The sequence below is a fragment of the Pseudonaja textilis genome, chromosome 11, assembly GCF_049901715.1.
Source record: "Pseudonaja textilis isolate UNSWEBS1 chromosome 11, rPseTex1.2, whole genome shotgun sequence".
Lineage (NCBI taxonomy): Eukaryota > Metazoa > Chordata > Lepidosauria > Squamata > Elapidae > Pseudonaja > Pseudonaja textilis.
In genome coordinates, this window is record NC_142000.1 from 11,980,091 (window position 1) to 12,001,255 (window position 21,165).

Here is a 21,165-nt window from a genome sequence, read left to right on the forward strand (position 1 = left end):
ATGATAATCTGTCAAAAAAGGACCAGGTTTACAGATATTTACTATTCTTATTTTCTAAGAAGGTTTAAAGACTTCAGAGCTATTCTAGGGAGTATGATGATAGAACTTCAGCTAATTTTATACACTGCCTAATCTTCAAATTCTGGCAGCTTACAGCATTTGACTAAAACATTAATTGAACCATAATAAAATACATCCATTACATCAACAAATAACGAAGTTACAAACTCATAAATCTGTAAGTTAAATCCAAATGCTCTCTTAGGGCTATTTTTGACATCTTTAAAAAAAAAAATTAAGACCTGGCACACCTAAATGGGGAGTTAGAGGGCTACTACTGAGAAAGTTAATCCAGTATCCAGATCCTCTGAGGCTACAGCGTCTTTCAGAGAGGGCATCTGAAATATCCTATTAGAACCACTCTGTTGGGATGGATCTTGAAGATAACACTTAAAAGAGCCATGCAATATAGCAATATGTTGCATTCATTTTACTTAGAAAAATATCCCAAAATAGTCATCGAGGCCCTTCAAAGAAAGTATAGGATTTTTCTACATTTAGAATATGAAGCTATCTCATATTCACCAAATGAGGTTCAGCACATTAGAGGCCTGCAGCTTTTGATTTGTCAAGAAACCTCCATAACTGTCCCATTTTTTTGGTCTATCTTAAAAAGTTAGAAATGGGATTTGGGAAACTGTAGGAACAGTTACAACTCTCATTTTCAAACCCTCCCTCCAAAACATGAAATTAATGCACTTGAAAGCTAGCAACAATAGTTGCGCACTTTCGGAGGGGGATTTTAAGGGTGGAAACCTTTTGCCTTCCCCAAAATCTGCCATTAGTATCCTTAGTCAGGGAGGGGAAAAAATCACGTGGCTGAAAAGTAGACATTCGTCTGAAGAATTTCAGTGATGGGGGTTTGTGTGAACTGCATTCTGCCCCTCTAGAATTTCAGGCAGTATTTTCTCTGTTTGGGGGACCACGTCATCTGCATACTGTCCTTCCCTGGTATGCTGAATGATTCTGCCTCTCTAGGATTTCAGACAGTATTTTCTTCGTTGTTCGAAGAACATAGTCCTTTCTATGGTCTCAGCAAAAAGGTTAAAAAAAATTACCCGCCGTAAGAGAAAGCTAATCAGTCTGAACACATGTCTATATTTAGAGTTCAAAATTTCATTTGCTTCAATTTATCATTCTTCAAAACGGCCCACCTTGCCAAAAGAAAAAAAAAAAGTGACTCAACACAGGTAAGTCGTCTTGGTTGGTGTTTATTTGAAGCCGTTAAAGACATGTCCTCATTTTTCGCCAGCACTAGAAAGCAAGGTTCCACAGGACTGCACCTGTTTAAAGCCATACAACTGGACTAAGGGTTGTGCTGGATACATCTGCAGTCTCCACTGAAAAGTTAAAAACATCAATAAACTGAATACAGGAGAGAGAACTTTCATTTACAGCATGGGTATGGTTAAGTTCAGTCACTTTCAACATGTTAAATTAAATACGTACATACAAGTTGTTTAAACAAGTTTAAAAATGCCAATAGAAGTGCAAACTTAAAAATCAAGCAGCATAAAACAAAATTTTGGATGGCGGGCCAATCCTTAACTGATTTATATTTGCCTTATCTTCAAGTCCAATATATTATTACTTTAGTTTAAACGTGAACAGCAGATGCAATTATTATATGCAATATAAATAGAGCCAGGTAGTAATTCTAACAGTCTTCCATAAAAGTGAATCCTGAAAATAAACGTAATGGTAGTTTTAAACATAAAGGCTGTTTTGCAGTTGGCCTTTGGTTCTAATGCTTGAGAACACCAGAAAAGACAATGGTGCAGGGTTCCAAAGTTGCTAGACTTTGGCAACTGACAAACATCACTTGCAGTTTCCTTCTTTTGAAAAACTAGGAGCATTCACTTGCAAAGTAGAAGAGGGGGGGGAGGGGCATTCCAAATTCTGTTTGAGTCCCAGTGATCTTTGCATAACTGGAAAGTAATATGTTATTAGCCTTTTTTATTTTGCAAACCCAATGCTCATTTGATGCAAATTTTAAAAAACCCTGTTGTCTACAGCTTTCAAAAAACAAGTTAATTAACTTAGTGCATGACAAATTTATTAATAAGATCAGTTGGGCCTTGAGACCTAACTAGTGCTCTTAGAACAGCAGCAAATGATTTGTTGTGTTTTCCCCAAGCCCAGTTTGATTTTAAGGTTTTATTCTCCAGAATTCAATGAAATCATCCGGCTGTCATAATCATCTTCGGAACGGCTAACCCATTAAAAACAAAACCCACCACCCCATAGCTGTCACACTCCCATCTGTTTAGATCCAAGCATAAATTCAATCATCTCAATACACTCACTGGTTCTATATGTATCAATGGCACCAAAACTTTACTTACTGAATAGGATATACTTAAAGGCGCTGCCATGAGGACAGATTGTATTACTACTACTGGGATGGCACGAGGCTAATTTTACAATGTAGCAAAACCTACGCTGGCTTGTAAATGGCAGCCCAAACGCAAACCCAATTCCCTGATCACCAACTTCTGAGTTTAAGAGCCAGGTAACGTTGGTCAAAACTGAGTTTTATAATGTAGTTGACCATATATTGTTTAAAAAATGTAACTGACATAAGTAAACATATTTTCATGTTAATGCAAGTAAATACTCTTAGTTTTCTAGCTAGCATTAGACAGACTTACAAAAACGAAGAGAAATGGCCTCTCTCTACAACATGTGGGTTGCAATTACATCCAGTAATGTGTTAGTGGTCAATTTATTTTGTATATTTAACAATATATATAGATATAGGTATATAAATATTAGGGTGGTTCTATTCAGAAACAAGATTTAACGTAACACAAAAAACCTTTGTATCAATACAAAGTCTGCATAATCCATGGTGGTATATCCCTCCAATGTGTTGCTTACAAACAAGTTTGGTACAAATAAGTTAGTGTTTGTCTGTCAAATAAATTGTACAGAAATTCAAAAGTGCCATTTCAGTTAACTGTGGGAGTCTTACTCCAAGCGGCTATGGAAACTCATCTGAGCAGCAACAGGGGCCAACCGTCAAAATTATTTCCACATTTGAAAAGGCAACACCGAAGGGGTAAAGCACAAATGTAATGAAGTCACGTAAGTCTGCATTCTTTTTTTTTTTTCTCTGTATACCTACAACCCTTTGTTTAATCCAATCTGGAACCAGAATTTTGGAGGCTACCCCAAACTCACCATAGGGGTTTTAAAGCCTTAAGGCAGAAAATCAGCGTTGACCTTTTGCAATTAACTCTTGGATACAAAAGAAAGATTTGCGTTTCCATTTCACTGCAGAGAAATGACATGTCCCTCATTCCTCTTCACAGGCCAGATGGTTGGTATTAAAAGAAAAACGAAAAGAAAAAAAAAACTATCAGGGGGAGGGAAAAAAAAGGATGCAAAATTCAACCCAGCTACCAAAGTTACCGGGTTAAAATTTAAAAGAAAAAAATATTAAAGAGACACTGTTTGTACAATAGTGCACAAGAGGTTCAAGCACCTTCGAGAAGAAACATCTCACACTGTGCCAGGCACTTGGTCTGAACAAATTTCTCCCCGTGTCAGTTACGACAAAAAGAGTACCCACCATACTTTATGAATCTTCCTATTAGAACTGGAAAAAAAATGCCATTGGAATAGTTTCCATGATGCTTGTATTTTCTGTTTCCCAATTGTAAAGGCATTTATTTTTATTTTTACCAACATGATTATCTGATTTACATCCAACGTGCTTTTCGCTTCTATTGATCAGGTCTTGCCTTTTATCCTTTCAAAACACCGCATTTTGTACACACTCCTCATCCAACCCACATTCTGCTACATTGCACCCTCTACAAACACAAGTACGCATTTCCATGGCCAACTCCAATTAACTTGGAAAAAAAAAGAGAGAGAAGAAGAGGACTTTGCGCTTCCTCCGTGCCAGCAGCAGCTCGTGGCTTTTCAGCAGGAACTCCACCTCTTGCTTCTGTGCGCTTCTTCCTATTGCTTGAAACCAAATTAAGAGAAATGCCCTATTTAAACTCTAAAATGGTTATCATAAAACAGAGGAAATTTAGACGCAAAACTTCCTGAATGTGCACTTGACACTGGGACAAGCCAATGAAGGTTAAATTTCATTTCCCCAAGAAAAAACTGAAAGCATCTGCCACAGCAGGAAGCTCCTGGTGTTATCAGGTCAATGTACATCACTATTTGGTCATTTACATATGGAGGTTCAAAGATTCTCAAGCTTCGTTCTCCGTCAGAGAGGAGTTGGTTGTTACGACTGAGTCTGGCTTGCGAGTCATTCTATCCAGCTCTTCTTGGACGTTCGTCAAAACGGGTTTCTGCCCTGTAAAAAAAGGAAGGCACGGTATACGGATGCAGAAAATCGACTCAAATCACAGCTGCAAAGTACTGCATGTAAATGGGCCCGATTAAATTAAGGAGAAATGGCTTCTTTTGGACGGTACCTGATTTTTTGCCGGTGCTTGGCACTCCTCCTCCTCCTCCTCCTCCTGCACCGGGACTCCCGGGAGAACCTGTCTTTTTACTCAGGAGGCTGTTGAAGAAACTGGCTAGGACTCCTTCGCTTGCGGCATTGTCTGAGGAGAAAGAGGCACACTGTAATGACCTGGGGCGTGGCACAAAGGCAACACAGTCACATAAGCAAAAAGAGTCCCTTTATTATCTCCAACTTTGCCCCCAATGTCCAGGTTACCTTCAGCTGGAGAAACACTCTCCCAGGAACAGCCTTTAACTGGACAAATTCAGTCCAAAACAAGGTACATACAGACTGTAACTAAAAATCCAAACAAACCAAGTTGCTGTAATTAACTTGACAAGTCAGGAGAAGGACTTTCAGACTTGAAAGCAGGGCAAAACTCAGAGTTGGGAAGATGCCAGGAATGCAGATAAGCCATGACAAGATCAGATAAATTCATGATTTGCTTCCAATAGCTTGCTGCATGCAACTTCCCTTGTAAACACTGTGTTCCTGACTGCAGCTATGAAAGAAATCAAGGCCCTTTCCTCCCCCATAAGCCAGGCAACTCAGGTTGCTCCCTTCCCTACGTGCCCTAGGATGAAGAGGGGATGGGCCTGGGTCTTCCTCTGAATTCCCTCTGCCTTGCTCTACCTCTCCCCTGCTCTGCTCAGCTGGACTTCCTGCCCTTCCCCAGCGTCTTCCACAGCCAATGGAGCCACACTCCCCCTCCCTGTCAGCTGCTCGGCCTCCCCCTCCAAATCAGTCTCCGACAGGGGCATGACACATGCACACACAGAAAATGGGCAAAGGTGGCATACCGACCCTTAAAGAAATGGACTTTCAAAAGAGAAGCTGAGAAATAAAAGAAGAAAACCCATGACGCTGGCATCTTTCTGATGACAAAGTTTATTATATGGAAAATGTTGTGTGAAGGCAAATAGACGTGTCCCAGAATATTGTTACAGCAGGACCCAATCTGGGACGGTCACCTGGACCAGAATGTTACATTCTGCTAGAGAGAAGTTCCCTGAGGGTGGGCTCCAGCTCAGGTCTGAAAGCTTGGAAGACTAAAACCTTTGGTCCTGGTGACAGACCCAGATTGGATCCTGCAAAAGTAAGTGTGTGTGTGTGTGTGTGTGTGTGTGTGTGTGTGTGTGTGTGTGTTTAACAGACAATGACCTTCTTGTTGCCCCTTTTCCCCATTTCGTTGCAAGGTCCTTTTCTTTTTGCATGAGGGTGACTTCTTGCAGAAAAGCCATCGGGGCATGATGCAACAAGGGGCTCACTGTCAAAAGGACGCATGCTGATTGGGGCTAAGGAGGGCATAACTGGTCCAAGATAGCCCAGATGGCCTCTGTGCCTTTAACCTCTAGCCCAGCACTTTGACCACTAGAGTACATTGGCTTTCAGATAAAACCATAATATCCCTCAAAACATACTACTTTATTATAGCTTCAGTAGTTAACTATAGCTATATTTGAGTAACGTAAGCTTAGATACTTGAGGGGGGCAAAGGGTCTGCTGCCTTTTCTAGCTGTAGATCCACTATTGTTCCCAGAACACCTTAGCTTTTCTAAAACGTTTTTATCTCCTTGCTTGGGCATGGATTTATTAGGAAGATACACCTCTAATTATTACATCCCGTATCCAATGAAGGATTAAAGCAGGTGGTGAGACTTGGGGGATTTTTTTTTAACACTATAATTGAAAAAGATTTTTTTTAAAAAAAGAAATTACATTTAAGAGATTCAACTTTTTTCCCCCAATGGCAACTTTCATTATGCTAATGAGCAATGTAGCAGTTCACACACACAAAAAAAACAACTTTCCAAATATCCCCACAGCCTTTGAACCAACAGGCCATAAAATGCTGCACCCAGGCAAAGTTCAAAAAACAAAGCAGCAAACAGGTGAACAGCATACTTTTAATAGCCGGGTCCGGCTTCTTGACGGATGCTATTGGTGAGGCGCTGGGGACGGTCGCAGGGCCTGTCCTGCCTTGCGGTCGGGGTGAGCCAGAAGGGCCACGAGCGGGAGATTCCTGACAATAATAAAAAGCAACAGGATGTAATTTACTGATGTCATCTTTTTTTTAAAAAAAAAAAAACCTTCCCCAGTTATGATTTTTGAAAGCTGTGCACGACAACGAACTGAAGTCACTAATAAAATACAAATTACATTTGGTGCAGTGCAATCATTTGCCAAACCATTTCACATTCCCAAGGACGTTCAGTGGTGGATTACTCTTAACGGTCTCCTCTTTTATCTGACTATACTGCCTTATGGAAGGAATGGAACCAATTTCAACTATGTATACTTACAGAAGCTCTGGTAGGGGTTGCCGGCTGCTTGGCAAGGTATGACTGAAAGAAAAGTCACAGTACTGTCAACTGATTATCCAAAGCACCACAATACACCGTTATATTTTAGAAAAGCCTTTTTCCTGCTGAGATTTTATGTTGTTAAAAGAGGAGAGGTGACGTGGCTGTAACTCAACCTAGTGCTCAAGGCACCATGCTAGAAAACAGGAGACTCGTGAGTTCTAGTCCCGCCTTAGGAATAAAAGCTGGCTGTATGACTTGGGATCAACCCCCAGGAAATTGGGCTAGTTCTAGTCTTACAAGAGTGAGTTGCGCTGCGTAAGAAGTTTTTGATATGTTGGCTGCCTTGAGTTATTTATAAAAATAACAAAGGCAGGATACAAATTCACTCACTCACTCACTCATGGAGGCACAATGTACAGTGCTCCAGATGTCTGGGAACACAAATCCATCTAGCATAGTGAAGGAAAGTGATAGATGTATTTAGCAACATCAGGGTGACTGCATATTGTGCACCTATGCTATCTGATAAAAGTGAACCAGTCACTAGTTTCAAATGAAAAAAAAAAAGAGTTTCAAATGAAAAAATATATATTTCTAAATTAAAGTTCGAAAGTACCCTAAGGAAACAGCTCATCCATGAACTAGAGAAGCCCCATGTGACCAGACACAGTGATCTCTTTCACTGCATCAGAGAACTACAATCCCAGGAATTGTTTTGAGAGAAAGTCACCATGCAAAACAAGAGAAAGCGATGCTTTCGCTCTGCATATAAGTTCTGGGAACTATTTTTCTCCCTTGGAGCTTTGCACCCTGGTCCTTCTGGCAAGGATTCTGCTCACTGGGGATTCATTGTTAGGACTTACTATCACAGGAAAAAGAGGAGGATTCAGGTCTGTAGCGGTAAGATAATAATGCTAAGTAGATAATAATGCTATGTGGAGAAGACCAAGTTGATGTTCTTCTAATTTGAGAAAGGAGGTTGTTTTTAGGTGTAGGTTTAAATGTTTTGAGCTTTACCTGCCAGCAAACCATGAAGATGGTTTCCTGCAACTGTGATCAAAAAGGGACGCAAAGGCTACAAAAAGGGAGCGGGGGAGAATTAGGGGGCTGTATTGAGACCCAAAGCCTCATGAGGCATAGAACTGTTTGAAAATATCCTAAGCACCAAAGATAAGCAAAAACAGAAAAAAAATATGCTCTTTTTCATTTACCTGATGCTTCATCAGAAAGACCTGCTCTTCTTCTGCCGCAAACTCTTTATCGTGAACTAACTGACAAGGGAAATAAAAAGGAGAAAAAAAAAAAGGTTTTCTCACAAACAGATGTTCGGTTATCTGAAATTTATCTCCATTGGAGGGTGGGGGAGAGGGGTTATTATACACCTTGACATCTGGTGTAATAAATGCAAGAAGTGTGCATGTGATCTTAGAAAAACACACACACAAGAAACAATACACAAGGGTGTTCTTCCCACGCGTACAAATTTAGACCCCACCCCCCAACCTGGAATATGTGGAAACTGCAGACAGAGAGGAGCCGTGTGCAAATAGCAATCGCACTTAAGACTTATATACCGCTTCACAGTGCTTTTCAGCCCTCTCTAAGTGGTTTACAGTCAGTATATTACCCCCAACAATCTGAGTCCTCATTTTAACCATCTTGGAAGGATGGAAGGCTGAGTCAACCTTGAGCCTGGTGACATTCAAACTGCCAAATTGCAGGCAGTCGGCAGTCAGCAGAAGTAGCCTGCAGGACTGCACTCTAACCACTGTGCCACCCTGGCTCAGTGTCTGGCTATGGTAGCACCTTCCTTTCCACTTCCTTACCATGGTGTTTTACAGTTAGGAGAAGTCCTGCTGAACAGACACTGTGGCCTGAGATCAACACAGATTAAGAGGGCCCGGAAATGGCCTGTAGACATTGCAAGGACAACCCCTTGCAAATGACACCCCCTCATTTTCTGTGCAAGGAAAGGGGTGGCACGGTGCTGCGCCGTTCTGGGAAAGCCCCTTTTCTCTATATACAAAAGCAGCCAATGACTTCTCTTACTGCACAGAGAGATTGACTGTCTCAGATACAGCTGAGGAGTGATCAGCTTCCAGAGTAGGAACTGTAGGGACTAACTCCCACTTCTCGATATGCATTTTTAGACTGTATAGGCAGAAGCAGCCACAGCCAGCATATGTTAGATGCTGATGGGCTACAAAGACGGCTGCCAGGCTGATAAACTTAGGCAAGTTAGAAGGAAGTGTCTTCTGGATTTCTCCTGCAAAATTATGTGCCTGAGGCAGGGGAGACATACATCAAAGACCTCCTCAGAACTCTTCTATGTCTCAGAACACTCTTCCACTCATGGTTAGTTGGATCTGAGCCATTTTATTCGGGTCTTTTCCATACCAAACTACAATTCCTTGCCTGGGGTGAAAAGTAGCATTCTTTTTTTTTATAAGCGCTCTTTGTTAGTCAACGGAGTCCCAAGAAGCACTTCTCAAAGTATTTCATGAGTGAATAGTTAGCAGATTCAATACTCCGAATTGCTGGCGCCAAACAAGTTTACCGTAATTTAAAATATGAACTTTAGTGTTAATGACCAGCAAGTGGCTTCACACGAAGGATAATGGAACAGAGTTCAAAGCAGCTGTACCTTTCTTACGGGTGGCTTTACGATGAAGTCTTCATATGCATCTTCTGGTTTCACTGTTGTGAAATTCTCATGCAGGATTGCAATTTTCTTCTCATTGTCCCAGCCAGCCGGTCTAGAGAAAGAATTACCATTCATGCAAGCACATCTTTTCTCCAGAAATGTGTTTTGGACATAAAGGCCTGGTTTGCTTGCCTTTTATTCCCCTTGAAAAGAGACACTTGTTAAATTGAGGCAGGCAATTTATTTGATGGACAGGGAGGAGGAGGAGGAGGAGGGCTGCAGTAGATGAAATTATTACACGTGTAATAATTTCATTCACAGATTTTGGGAACTACAAAGTTCTATTTTAGGATTAAAATGAATGAATCAAATTTCAGTGCTTATTGCCATTATTGGGGGACAGGGTGTCGCACTACCCTCCTTTGAAATGCAACAGGATTTTCAAGGGAAATTCTGGAATGTAGCAAGAAAAGAGCATTCAGAGACTAAGTACATTTCTCAAAAAAAGCCAAAGTCATGAAGATGAAATGCTAACCAGAAAAGATTAATCCCAAGAAGTTACTTAAGTCTACACAGAGCATGAAAACTACATATCTTTCCCAAACTGATGCTCTTCAAATTATTATAGGATTACTATAGGATGAATTCCAGAGAATATTACTCAAGATGGACTTCTATTAGAGAGGACAGATATTTGCATCTTTTAGTTAGGTTTTTCTCCCCTGCACCACCAAGCCAGAAAAATGTTGTGTTTCACTTAAAGAAGCCTCTTGCCCTGCAACTTACATAAAAACTGCGTCCTTTTCTACCACTAAGGCAGGGTTTGCAAAGTGAAAGCCGTATTTTTTATGTACAATGTACTTATATAACAATTCAAGGTTCTTCTCCTCCTTAACGGATGTATAGATCAAGGCCGCTCCATCTATTCATTTCATTTAAGGAAAATTCCAAGCAGAGTAGTGAATGTCAAGTGCTAAATGTATACCTTTAAGTCTCTAAAAAACAAGTGTCTGTTTCTAAATGAAAAATTTTAGTTGCTAATTTTACATCCTGCGCCTTTATCTCAGAAATTCAAGACAATATGTTGCTGCTTTCTCCTCTTTTCCCCAGAGCAGCCCTATGACAGTAGCAGAACAGCTAAGCATTGGCCACCCGTCTTAACACTTTACCACCATACACCGTATGTTTATTTACAGTGTATTGATGTAATGGGCCCAAATGTTAATGATTTGAAACAGTCCATCCTTTTAATTTTAAGCCCAAAGAAAGGAAAGTAGTACAATACAGAAATGAACATGTTAAAAGTTTTCAAACTCAAAAAAAAAAAAAAATTACACTAAGGCTAAAGCAGTTTAAAGAAATACAACCTTTCCTAAAGGAGCCACATTGTTCCCTAGCAAAATGAATGTATTAATGTAAACATAATTCACCAATTAACTAATTGTACTTGCAGCCTAATCCTATAAATGTGACTACTTAAGAGCAGATAGTAAGTAGCAGGCTGATCTGGTAGGCAGGATCCAGGAAAACAGCAAGATTTCTCTCAAGAGTCAACATTCATGGGATTGTACTGTTCACTGCTAGATAGAAAACGTCTAAAATTTGTGTGCATTTACCAGCCATTACTGGAAATATAAAACCTCTCACCATAACCAAGAAAATGGAAGATGCTGGTGTCAGCCCTGAAGCCATTTTGGGGACATCTTCAGGGCTGCCACAGAGAGGCCTGGTAGAGCTGTGGGAACATAAGGGGGAAGTAGAGATAGCTGGAAGATGCGTAGCCAAAATAACATCCTTGTGGGAGCCAAGGATGCTCTACCAGGTGTTGGAAGGGTGTGGACCAAAGCCAGCCGCAGTTGGGACTACGACCTGATTGGACCATGTGATGGACATATGACCTGGAGGACAGGGACTTTGGACTTTGATTTGGGTGGGGAAAACTCTGGGCCCTTCAGAGTCGGGTTTTCACCAGCTGTGCCAATATGACATCCCAAATAAATATATTCTTTGAGAAAGCTCCAGGGCCTCGGAGTTTTGACTGCTTTGGAGTTGGAACCCTGACAGCTGGCCTTTGTGGTTTTAAATTTGAAGGTGTGCTCATGAAATGGAAGAAAGGCAAACGAAACATAGATGTGACCATTTTTCAATAGTGGAAACAAAACAAAGAACAGAACTGGATTCACATTAAACATTGTTTCAGTTTATAAAGTACTGCTTTAAGACACCACTTCATCTTTTTTAAAAAAGGATACACTGCAAGCAGAACCTACGAATGTGCGACTGAATGAAATCAAAGTGTTCTTCCCTGTAGTCGTGCTCTTTTTCTAACACACTCATTGCGTCACACTGGGGGGAAAAAAAATCAAAGGAATTGCAGGAGTTCTAGAAGTCTCCCACTCAATAAAATGATTTTTGCGTAAATGAATATTTAGAGCAAACTCTGAAGCTATTAAGGGGAAAGTTTCGATTATATTTATTCATTTAGTCCATTCATATAGCTACCCAATCAACATACGATTCAGGGCAATGCACACAAATAAAAACACACAATAACATTCTCCAATATTTTTCTGTTTTGAAAACATTGCATCCATGGCAGCTTTATTCGATTCAAAAGCATGCAACTTCTTAGACGGATTGCTATTTAAGCACACTTCAGCGTGTAAATTTACAACAGAGATCTCCTGTGATTTTGAATATTTGGCAGTATTGTCTAAAATTAGCATGTACAAAAGGGAAGCCTGAAAAAAAAAAAGGAAACAGGCGGAACTCAATGTTCTTCCTGGATTGTAGAGAATGGGAAGTTTGAGAGTTATTGAAATCAAAAAGAATATGCAAAAGTGTTCAAGGTATCATTACCAATGCTAATGTTAAAAAAAACAGGACGGACGGAAGGAAGGAAGGAAGGAAGGAAGGAAGGAAGGAAGGAAGGAAGGAAGGAAGGAAGGAAGGAAGGAAAGAAGGGAGGGAGGAAGGAAGGAAGGAAGGAAGGAAGGAAGGAAGGAAGGAAATATGAGAGAAGAGGAGGGAGGAAGGGAAGGAGGGAGGGATAAAACCATCTTCCCTGCAAGCTAGATTTCATTCTCTGAAGTAACAAGATTCAATTCCATTGTATCAATGGGTGTTTTTGGTAATGACTGGGATTTCAAGCTTACCTTTGTGCAAACTACCACCACAGGGATCCCAAGATTGTGAGTCAGCACATTCTCTCCGAGAGGTAGAGCAATATTCTCTTCATCTTGGCCTGATGGACCTCTTCTTTGTGGGGATCCCTGATAACCTCCTTCCGGTTCTACATATTCTTGAAAAATCTTCACAACTACAATAAAACATATACTTTTTTTAAAAAAATGTCTCTTATATTAAAAGCTATAGCTACCGTTTCAAATGTTCTTTATAAAAAAAAAAACACAGGTATTTGAAATTAAACAGAAAACTAGTACAAAGCACCTGCTTGTAAAAAATAATAAAATAAAAACATCATTTTTTTTTTCCTCAGAATACTTTTAATGTGTTTACCCGTTATCCCACTGTTCCAGATCTCCAAGAACCCTTCACAATGTAAAAAGAGTTTTTCTTCAAAACGAAAACGTTTTTCAAAAATGGATTTGGGTGGCTCATTCTGAAACGTTGTCGTTATTTAATGGCTTTTTCAATAAACTACTAGACAGCTAAAGGGGGTGGAAAAAAGCTGTATCTCTGCCAGGTTTCTGGAAGAGGAAGCCCTACAAGAATTTTACACATTAAAAATTCAAAAAACCTGAAGTGCAGAAAATAAGGCTTTTAATAAGGCTTTTAGAAACTGAAGTCCTAGCTTTTACACTTAATAGCCCAATGGCTGCAGATATTTTCAAGGTTGGTGGACAATACCTTTCCAAAAAATGCCATCCTTTCTATTTAATGAGATCTTCTCCAACAGGGGTGTCAAACTCAAGGCCCGGGGGCCTGATCTGATCCATGGGGTACTTAGATCTGGCCCGTGGGGCCACCCTAGAAACAGCTGGGGACTGACCCGCAGTGCTTTTGTCAGTGAAAATGGAGTTGGGTTGTAGGAGGCCATCACGGCCAAAACACGAGCTCGGGAACCCGTTTTCGCTGGCAGAGTACTCAGGACATCACAGGTGCCCCTGACGTGAGTGATGTCAAGCTGGCCACGCCCCCCGGCCCTCCCAAGGTCAAACACAACCTGAACAAACCTTCAATGAACTCAATGAACTTCAATGAAACAAGCCTTCAATGAACTCGAGTTTGACACCCCTGTTCTACATGATGAAACGTAAGATTATCTTGCCTTAGAAGAAAAAATGCCCCAAATAGTGAGAACATCATCAAATGTGAGTGCAAATTTATTATTAAATCCAACAGCACAAATGAAGCATTTTAAGTCACTGAAATCCATCTGTACGGAGTTTTAAGTTGGGGCCAAGTCAAATTTTGCTTTACCAAGAGGCAGGAAAGTCATCTGCAGCATTCCAAATGCTTCATCTCTAAACTGCTAAACATTGAAGGAGCTGATATTTTAAAAAGAGGCATCTGTACACAACCGCATTTATTTATTAACTTTATATGTCACCTGCATACAAACTCTGAGCAGCTTCCATTTATGCCAAGTTCTTACCCAGCTGTTTTATGTGATGCTTCCTTAACTAAGATAACAACTCCTGCCTTCTAGTGAGGAAAAGAACGCACAGTACCGTTCATCTTGTTGCCTTTTTCAATAGCTTTGGAAACTTTCACTTCAGGCACAGATACATAACAATCATTACTACATCCAGGGAATACACGGAAATGACTTGTGTGTTTTGAAAAATTCCAAAAGCAGCCTTTTTCTGCTGTAACAGACGTCTTCATTTAGGTTTGCGTATAAATGTGGAATGATACAATCTATCCACAGCACATACTTCAAGGAAGAAGAAAGGGATTCTTTTACCTACTGTGTTTGAAATTATTTATGGGTTTGATGAACTCACATGATACAGCTTCGGAAACCTTAAGGATTTTTTTCCCCACCAACAGCATAATATGAGCTCAGTGTCACATTGAGGCCAGAGGTGTTTGTGTCAAGTAGTGGAAGGTGCTTGCCAGAATATACTTCTTGAAAAAGATGACGGGGCCCAAATGTTTGGAATAGAAATGATGACACACTCACGTTGTTATTCTAACAAGAGTTGTTATTTTTTTAAAAAAATGTTTTTAAATGATTCTCTTGACTGAATCCCCCCCGCCCCCCATGGACCTCCACAAATTCCATAAGCCCCAGTTGCTTTTTTTATAAATCAACCATTATGATCATCACTACACTGCATACATGTGTGTCATGAAGAAACAAACTGGTTATTTGAAAATGCTATTTGATTCTGGACAATGGCTTTCTACCAAGTCAATGCCATGCACCAGATTTTCACCACTGCAGCCTCTAAAGTTCAGTGCAAGCACCATCCAATGCACATTGTAAGAAGAGAGCTTTGAGGACTGAAAATTTCATCTATGCTTTTGAAATAATTCTCAGAAACACAGTTTAGAAGATATATCGATCAGTAAATTGAAACTCAGTGTTAAACACTTGTGTTAAAATTCAACATCTTTTTAAAACACACACCTGTAAATAAACCAATCAAGTGATTGGTTTATTTACACTTACACAAGTGCACTTTACAGTTACAGTGCACTTAACAATCAATTCATTCTGTATGAATTGTAGGATAGTCTTCACTGACCACAATTGGGACCCACTACTGTTACTAAATGACATGGTTGATGAGCAAGACACCACGTGACCGAGATTTGCAATCATATTACAAGCTTTTCCATTGTCTCTGCTTGTCAATGAAGATACTCAATCATGCAGGTAGAACAGTCTGAAAAGTTGAGTCATGCCAACTTGGCTTTTCTTTTCTTTGAAACGTTTCGTTGCTTATCCAAGAAAAAAAAAAGCTCAATTGCCATGACTGACAAGCAAAGACAATAGGGCAGCCAGGTTTATTTAACAATCATGTTACTAGCTTAACAACTGCAAAGGTTCACTTAACGTTTATGGCAAGAAAAAGTCGTAAAATGAGGCAAAACTCACTTAACAAGTGTTTCATTTAGCAACAAAAATTTGGATCCTCAATTGTTATCCGTAAGTTGAGGATTATCTATACAACGACACAGCAATCTGAAAATACTTTAACTGGGCTTTGCACAAGAGCTGCCAAGAATCCATACTGGAACAAATCAATGTCTGCAGAAGCAGATTTTGCACAAATTAAAGCAAGAAGCCCAGCGATGCAAAACAGGGAAGGGAAAATGAGGTCTAAATTTATTACTAGGCAAACATCAAATCACACTTGACTATCGATAGCGGAAGATGATTTCCTGGAAAATCAGGGTAAATGCATGAAGTCTTTGCCATCAGCTTTGTATGACTTCCCTCTGTCACAACTGGGGAAAACAATTTCTCTTCAATCTCAACAAAAGCAGATTTGGGAAGCAGCTTCCATGATAACTTTTTCCCCTCAAATATTTCTTAAAGGGGAAGTAGCAACGTGAAAACCTGCCCTAGCTTAAGGTATTTAGATCTTAAGAGCCTTGGAGGCATGGTGGTTAAAATGCAGTATTGCAGGCTAATTCAGCTGACTGCTAGGAGTTCGATCCTTATTGACTCGAGGCAGCCTTCCATGGTCAGTAAAATGAGGGCCAAGATTGTTGGGGGCAGTATGCTGACTCTGTAAACTGCTTAGAGAGGAGCAGTAAAGCACTATGAAGTGATATATAAGTCTAAGTGCTATTGCCATATCCATATATTGTTTTTTTCTTACAAACCATGGAACTCTTGAGACACAATCCTGCTTAGAACAAATCCAAAGCTCTGCAATGTTACTCATGCAAGCTACCCTACCTGTATCAGCCCAACATTTATTTGACATTTAATTTGTATTGTAAAAGGAACAGGAGTATTATTTATTTACAGGCCTACTTTTCCAGATGACCAATTCTTCATCAGATGAACAAATACAAATTACATGCTATGTTACAAAATCCACATAATTAGCAATGCTGTTTAAAACAAAGAGACCCAAACACAAACTGCAGGCAGACCAGCAAGGTAGAAAGTGCTTAGTTAATGGACTTTTGGCCTGACTCAATATAGTTACGGGCATTCTTCTAAGTAAAGAGCAGAGACATTAAAGAAATGTCAGCCTCATGTAACTTACATTGTTGCTCCATGTTTCTCATTTCTTCCGGGGGGATTTTCAGTTTATCAATATGTTCCCGCAAGACGCTTGCCCATTTTTGTAAGGATTCCAGAATAGTCCATGGCCTAGACATATCTGCCACAAAGATTACGAGAGTCTCCTGCAACGATTCTGCTGTCACGGCAAACTTCAAGAGACCTTTGTGATACAAATCGCCATCGAGAATCCAAACGTTACAGCGGGTCTGATCTGCAAAGGAAACAATTCCTTTTAAGTAGGAAATTCTTCTCACATGAAAAGATATAACGTCCATTAACATACTTGGCACTGACAACGTTTAAAGCCAGCACTAAATATAGCACAACTTTGCTGCAAGGGAGACTACAAACAAGAATTCAGCATCAGAGAGGAAGAGAAAAAGGAGGAAGCCAAATAAGTATGAGAATGTGCAGCAATTTCAGACATTCTTATCTAAAAATACTAGGGATGGTCTTTCTAAATTGGCAAGGATAAATCTGGATAAATGGATAAATCTGATGGTCTCAGTTGCTTCATCTTTCTTAGTTTATTGCTACTATTTGCATCACTTTTTATACATGCTCAGTTCTACACTAATGTTCAGAAGTTCCATCAGCATTTCATCAGTGCCTGTGTTTTTCCTGATTCATGACTTCTGCAAGAAGTGTTTCTTTAATGTTGTGCCGTTTACTTGAATAGCATCTGTATTTAGAGGCAGACATCTCCTCGTGTAGGTTTTTACATAGTGTATGACTAGAGAACTGCACCACAAAATTCACAAAACCAGAACTATTTATCCATAATTACCCTTTAATATTTTGGGAAAATAAATTAGATCGGCTTGTCTTTACTGTGGTCACAAAAGACAAGGATGATGATCCAGAGTGTACCAGATTTGGAAATACTGCAGTAGTCAGCTTTTTTCAAAGGTGAGTTCTGAGAACAAGCTTAGAAAAAGTAGGGCAGCTAAAGCATTTTGACAAACAAATTTTAAATGCACCGGGCAGAAAGGACAAAAGGATCAAGTAATTCTGAAAGCAGTGAAGCTGGATGAGTGAATGTCAAAAAGGAAGCTTTCAGGTTGCACAAACGGAGCACCAAGGGGGTCAGGGGAAGGGCTGTGGAGGATTCTGAAAAATGTATTCAGGAGAAATGGACAGAAACCAGACTTAAATGAATAATGGATACGTACGTTCCACACACAACAAATGCTAACCGAGAGGATGAGGCAGAATGTACTAAATGTGGTAACAAATAATTAAGGGCCATATTTTGTGATGAGAATAGCATGTCTTGCTAATTGCCTGAATGTAGGCATCAAAGGAAAGAGAAAACAAACAAGACATAAAGAAAGTGAAAAGAATAAAGACACTTAAACTTCTGACATTCCACAGACCAATAGCACATTTGAGGTAAGCTGGCCTTGAACTTTAGGCAAAAGAAAGACAGGTAAAACAAGGACTTTACCATCTCTATCTTCATCATGGACATTTAGATATAGGTATTCCAGCCCTCTTCCTTTCTTGCCATGCTCTATTCCTTGGATTTTAGTCAACAGGGTTGTTTTACCAGAGCCATCATCACCTGCCAGTATGTTTGCAAGGAAGAGAAAAAACAGGAAGATAATCTTTAATTGAAGAACACATCATGCCTTTGAATTGACAAGTTGTACGTACCTTTACAGCAGCTGAAGAAACATTTCATTTTACAGAACAGCTAAACAAAGCAAGGCCTCTCTATGGTGCCAGTCTGCTGCACGCTTCTTCCGCTTTCTAACTTGTTAAATATCAATTACCTTTCATTTTCTCCTTCAAAAAGGAAACATGTTTAGAAAAGAAAAAATGGGGGGGGGCATTAAGCCTGTAAGAAGCACTAGAGGCCTTATAGGACCATGTGGGACCATAAGACCATGTGAAGCCTGGCTATATGTATATTCAACCTCTCAACAAAGGCTTTCGTCCAAATTAAATGGCTTCCCCCCCCCATCAGTTAACCTTTCTGGAGAACCAATAGCTTCCCATAGCTATTCACTGATACTCACCAAAGACAAGAATATTTTTGCCTGATGGTAATTTAGACCTGGAGCGGGTGGAGACTTCACTCAATATTGATAACCTGCATAAGTAACATTCTTTTTAGTCAAGGATGAAAGATAATACAGATTAAAAGAACAGGATGAATGACCAACCCCCCTCCCCAGAAGTAAAGGTCCATCCTTTAAAAAATGAATCAGCGCTTTTTTTTTTTTTTACTTTCTAAGGTTTTCATATGTCCAAATGTCATTTCCATACAGGAAATAAATATTTAAACCCTTGGGTCAGGAACAATTTTTTATATTTTACATTTATATTCCAGCATGTTAGGCCTTATAATATCAGACATAATAAGGCCTTATAATATCAATAACGCCTTATAATACAAACATAAAACCTTTTAGAATACTTAAATGCCTACCTTTTATGAATTAGGGATGAACTAATACTAGGATTTTGAGCATGAACCAACAGTGCAGTATTATGTTTTCTGAGGTCAACCATTATAAACATGACACAACCTGAGATGGACAGCTGTACAGATTTAATAAATAAAGAACTAAAGGTTATGTGTTGCATATGTTATGGAAAGTTGCTCCCCACAAGACTTACTTGGGTACCAGGAGTCAAAGGTCTAACTCTACCTTTTGTAGAAAATCACCTGTTCTCTTGTTAAAGAATTTGACTCTGCAATGTTTCAATTACAGAGAAATGATTGTGACTCTAATAAACAAAAACATTCCTGAACATTTGTTAACTGTTTGGAAATATTCTAAATCTAGTACATAGACCAAAAGGGTTTATTCTCACCCATCAGGCATATTTTAGAGCATCCTTTCACAACAGATTATAGTAGTAAAATAAGTAGTAGTAAAACAAGCCAGAGATAAGAGGTTGCTCCCTCTAAATAAAATACATGTCAACTCAAAAGAGTTCAGAACACCCACATTCTTTAAGCCACCGTTAAGCATGCATTTGTTACAAAGAAAACCCTATTACAAAGGGGTTTTAATAGGAAACCCTATTACATCAATGAAAAACAAGAGCAGCCCACAGATAAAATCAGAAAATGCCATAAACCGGTTTACTGAAACCGGTATAGAAAGCAAGGCCAACCAAGCATCCTCTATAAGGCTAAAACACAGCTTATGTTGAATGAAAGGGATAAAAAAAAAAGGAAAGCAATAGTGAGCCGCAAAACTGCCATGTCAAAGCTGGAGGAGTCGGTGGCTTCCTTTGCATAGGATTAAAAACTGTGGGGTGTTTAGGATAAGATTTTTAGAGACATTTTATTTAAAAGAGACTCGAAACAGAGGCTGCGACGGCATTTCAAGCCTCCAGCAACTCTTTGGGGTGCTGGGGAAAAAAAGTATTTTGCACCCCCCCCAAAGGGAGAGAGGGAGGATGCAGCGCCAGGAGCCCCTCTTCGGGCAGAGGCTTCCCCGAGGCGACATCCACTTGCCCCAACCTCCAGGGCGGGAGGGGAAGATGGGTGTGGTCGTCCCCAGGCCCTAGTTAGCAGCAGCAGCAGCCCCAGGCCGGGGAAAGGCTCCCGCCCACCTTCGGCGTTGCAGGGAGGGAGCAGCCCCTCCACCCTTGGGCGGGCAGGGCAGCTCAAGCTGCAGGAGGCGCCCCTCCCAAGGGCGGCGGAGCTCAGCCATCTCGCCGGGAAAAACGGGCTGCGGGGAGGGGGGCAAGAGGCCGCGCGGGGCTCCCTAGGCTGAAGCCCAGCTCGGCGGCGCCCCCCAACCCCCCCACCCCGCAGCCGGCCTTGCAAAGCCGAGTCCCCCGCCCCGCTAAGGGGGAAAAGGATGCCACGGCGTCCCGTCCTCGCTCCCCCCGCCCAAAGCCGCCCCCTCGGCGTCTGAAGGCCCGGCCCGGCTTCTCACCAGAGGCTCTGGCCTTCCTCCTCCTCGCTGGGGAGGTCTGCAGCCAAAGGCCCGTCCGGCTCCAGCAGCTTCTTCTCAGCCAACACCGGCGCCATCTTGCCAACGGCAGCCGCCACAAAGAGTGACCTCATCCGCCCAGGCTCCGCCGACAGGACCCCCGGCTTTCCCACACTCTCGGCTAAGGACCCCGCCTGCCCCGACAGGTGCCTGTTCTTTTTTCTTTTTCGGACCCTCTTAGAAGCCTTTCCCATCGCCGGACATGCGTTCGGGGCTTCCTCCGTGGCTTTCACTCTACAAGGCGTGGTTTTGAAGGGGGAGAAGCTTTGGTCCTCAGGGAAGGCTGAGCCATCCATTTCAGTCAGGCAGTTTCGAGGACACCTACGGCAGCGGATTTCCCTCCGCCCCCCCCCAACCGCCGCCCGCTGGACGATGAGTTCAAGATTTTCGGGGCCGCCGCCCAGTTTGCGCCAAATAGGGACCCCTAGTGGCGGCAAGGAGCACAGCGGGCTCTTTGGTTACGCCCGAAGGTTTCAACACAGGCACAATACGGTAATAGCACGGTT

General features: G+C 41.0%; 1 protein-coding gene across 1 annotated transcript; it reads right to left on the reverse strand.

The window, feature by feature from the left end:
* Window positions 1–1,255: 1,255 nt before the first annotated feature.
* DYNC1LI2 (dynein cytoplasmic 1 light intermediate chain 2) lies at window positions 1,256–21,055 on the reverse strand. The gene is made up of 13 exons (XM_087940582.1): window positions 20,603–21,055; window positions 18,722–18,795; window positions 18,148–18,264; window positions 16,681–16,911; window positions 12,640–12,803; window positions 11,737–11,830; window positions 10,271–10,406; window positions 9,485–9,596; window positions 8,052–8,111; window positions 6,838–6,879; window positions 6,440–6,557; window positions 4,503–4,634; window positions 1,256–4,381 (listed from the first exon to the last, which is right to left on the reverse strand). Exons 1-13 carry the CDS (start codon window positions 20,953–20,955, stop codon window positions 4,275–4,277), a joined length of 1,740 nt encoding a protein of 579 aa, XP_087796708.1. The 5' UTR covers window positions 20,956–21,055; the 3' UTR covers window positions 1,256–4,274.
* Between the last annotated feature and the right edge of the window lie 110 nt (window positions 21,056–21,165).